At 39.2% G+C, this 3,007-nt stretch overlaps 1 protein-coding gene across 1 annotated transcript; it reads right to left on the reverse strand.

The window, feature by feature from the left end:
- Positions 1–248: 248 nt before the first annotated feature.
- Positions 249–1,736, reverse strand: LOC131077462 (pentatricopeptide repeat-containing protein At2g13600). Its single transcript, XM_058014951.2, has one exon. The coding sequence runs from the start codon at positions 1,734–1,736 to the stop codon at positions 249–251; it is 1,488 nt and encodes a 495-aa protein (XP_057870934.2).
- Between the last annotated feature and the right edge of the window lie 1,271 nt (positions 1,737–3,007).

A 3,007-nucleotide genomic window follows, 5' to 3' on the forward strand; every position in this document is an offset into this window, starting at 1 on the left:
TTCCTTCATCTTCCAAGAGTCAAGACGATGTCTTCAACTTTGAATAGATTTTTTTCCTTCATCTTCCAAGAGTCGAGACAATGTCTTCATATTTGAATAGATTTTATTTGTTTGTGGATGCATTCTCCTACATGAAAAGTATGTACCATTGTATGGATTTAAATCCAACTACATCCAGGTATCTTTTTAGTTCCTTTATCTTTCATCAGTTTCCAAAACCTTTGAACATCATGTATCATTTTATGGACTTAAATCCAACTACATCCAGGTATCTTTTTAGCTCCTTTATCTTTCATCAGTTTCCAAACCCTTTGAACATCATCCCATCTGCCCGCATCTGCATATATGTGTAAAAGAAGTACATACGGGGTGGGCATTCTAGGATCCAACTCAAAAATGAGAGTTGCTGCAAACTCTCCTAGCTCTATATTCTCATGTGATCTACATACACCAAGCAAACACATCCACACAACCGCGTCTGGTTTTATTGGCATCTTGATGATGAAGTTTAGAGTTTCCTCTAGATAGCCAGCACGTCGAAGAAGGTCAACCATACATGTATAATGATCAATAGTGGGCATAATGGAATAAGAGTCATTCATGCAATTAAAGTATTTGCAACCCTCATCCACTAGACCTGCATGGCTGCATGCAAATAAAACACAAACAAAGCTCACATGATTGGGATTGGTTCCAGAGTGCTTCATTAGCTCAAAGAGTTCCAGGGCATCCTTGCCATGGCCATGATTTGCGTATCCTGCAATCATTGCAGTCCATAGGACCACAGTTGGACGATGCACTTTTTCAAATAATTTGTGTGCCTTTTTTATGCTTGCACATTTTGCATACATATCTATCAGGGCAATCACAACCATGACATCTGACAAAAAACCGCATTCAATTACTCGTTGATGGATTTCCATACCTTGTTGTAAAGCAATCATTGTCGCACAGGCTGAAAGGACGTTGGCAAAGGTTGCTGAATTTGGCTTTACACCGTCTAACTGCATTTGCTTAAAAAACTCCAAGGACTTTTCAATAAACCCATTTTTCGCATATCCTGTAATCATCGCAGTCCATGAGACCACATTCCGCTGAGGTATTTCTCGAAAAAGTCGCAAAGCCTCACCAAGACCACCATTATGTGCATATCCTGCGACAATTGCATTCCAGGAGATGGCATCCTGTTTAGGCATTTTGTCAAACAAAGCGCGCGCCTTCTGTATCCTTCCACAATTCATATACATAACTATTAGAGCCGTCACAACGATTGCATCTGACAAGAATCCGCTTTCAATAATTATGCGGTGGATCTCCATACCCTCCTTCAATGCTCCTATTTGGGCACAAGCAGGAAGGACGCTAGCAAAGGTTGCGGAGTCAGGTTTTAGTCTTTCGAATAGCATTTCCTTAAAAATCTTCAGAGCTTTTTCAGCAAGCCCGTTTTGCGCATATCCTGCAAGCACTGCAGTCCATGAGATCACATCCCTTTGAGGCATTTCCTTAAAAATCTTTAATGCATCATCAAGAAATCCGTACCGCACGCATCCTGCAATTATCACAGTCCATGAAACCGGATCCCGTTTGGGCATTTTGTCAAACAATTCGCGTGCTTTCTGTATGCTTCCACTTTTCACATACATATCTATGAGGGAATTGATAACTACAACGTCTGACAAAAAACCTCTTTCGATTACTCTTTGATGAATCTCCACACCCTGTTCCAAAGACCTCATTTTGGCGCATGCTGGGAGGATGTGCGCAAACGTAAACCGATCAGGTAGGACACCTGTTTGTTGCGACTAAAAAGTGTAAATGCCTCTTGAAAAAACCCATGCCTTCGGTAAGCTACAATAATCATGTTCCACGAGATAGCATCTCGTTCTGTTATGCAGTCGAAAACCCTGCGAGCATCCATCAAATTTCCGCACTTATCATACATGTTGACCAGTTTGTTTTTTAAAAACGTCCGTGTTACCGTCTGAAAGCGCATTTTTATCAATGCAGTTCTTCAGGGGATGTGTATAAACTGATTGAAGGGTTCTGAGTGTTTGCCCTCAACGCAAAAGAGGTAGAAATCTCTTGAACCCCAATCTTTCTCGCTATGATGGCAGATAGCTTAAAAAATACAGAGGGAATTTGAATTGACATAAATTTTACCATTGGAATTTGAAATCGGTAAGGACTGATGATGTTTTCAAATAGACATGTCTGCTTCAAAACGGCAGTACGGATTGACTAACATGCGTGCTAGTTGCGCGTTTTACACCGTCGATTTTGCAATAAACGGTTGCGATTGACTAACACATCGCTATCACGCTGTACGAAAGGTCTGTTTTGGAGCCAGAATAGCTTCGGCCTTTTCAAATGGCTGAAGCTATTCTGGCTCCAAAACAGACCTTTTGTACAGCATGTTAGCGACAGGTTAGTCAATCACAGCTGTTAATTGCAAAATCAACGATGTAAAACATGCGACTAACACACGTGTTAGTCAATCCGTACTGTCGTTTTGGAGCCAGAATAGACACATCCTTTTCAAATATTGTTCTTGCAATAATGGTTGAGAACAAGTGTGAAATGGATCTACTTTGATGGACACCAATAGATAATATTGCTATGATGTTTTTATAAATGCTTTTCAATAATTTTTAGGTTGTTTTTTACACTTTCATTATCTAAAATGAATGAATGTCTTTAAATATTATAATATGGCATATGAATAAGTAGAAATGTATACTATTATGGGAGATTAAGAAGGTATAGATTTGAATTTTGAATTTTAAAAGTTTGAGGTTGAAATTTGTGGCTAGGGAAATGACTTGTCAAATCTTCATCCATCGATCTAATATAGGGTGATGAACAATAGATCTAGGGACCATGATCACCCTCTAGGAATGAAACATAATGAGATAAGATAGGATGATATCATGAGACAAATTCATGAAAGAATATGTCACATGTAGACTAGTCATTATATTAAGGACTGACATGTTGGGAAAATGTCTTC

The sequence above is a fragment of the Cryptomeria japonica genome, chromosome 6 (assembly GCF_030272615.1).
Source record: "Cryptomeria japonica chromosome 6, Sugi_1.0, whole genome shotgun sequence".
In the NCBI taxonomy this organism is placed as follows: Eukaryota; Viridiplantae; Streptophyta; class Pinopsida; order Cupressales; family Cupressaceae; genus Cryptomeria; species Cryptomeria japonica.

Coding starts and splice junctions, on each gene's coding strand:
- LOC131077462 (XM_058014951.2), bottom strand. CDS start 1,736: ATGAGGTCTTTGGAACAGGGTGTGGAGATTCATCAAAGAGTAATCGAA.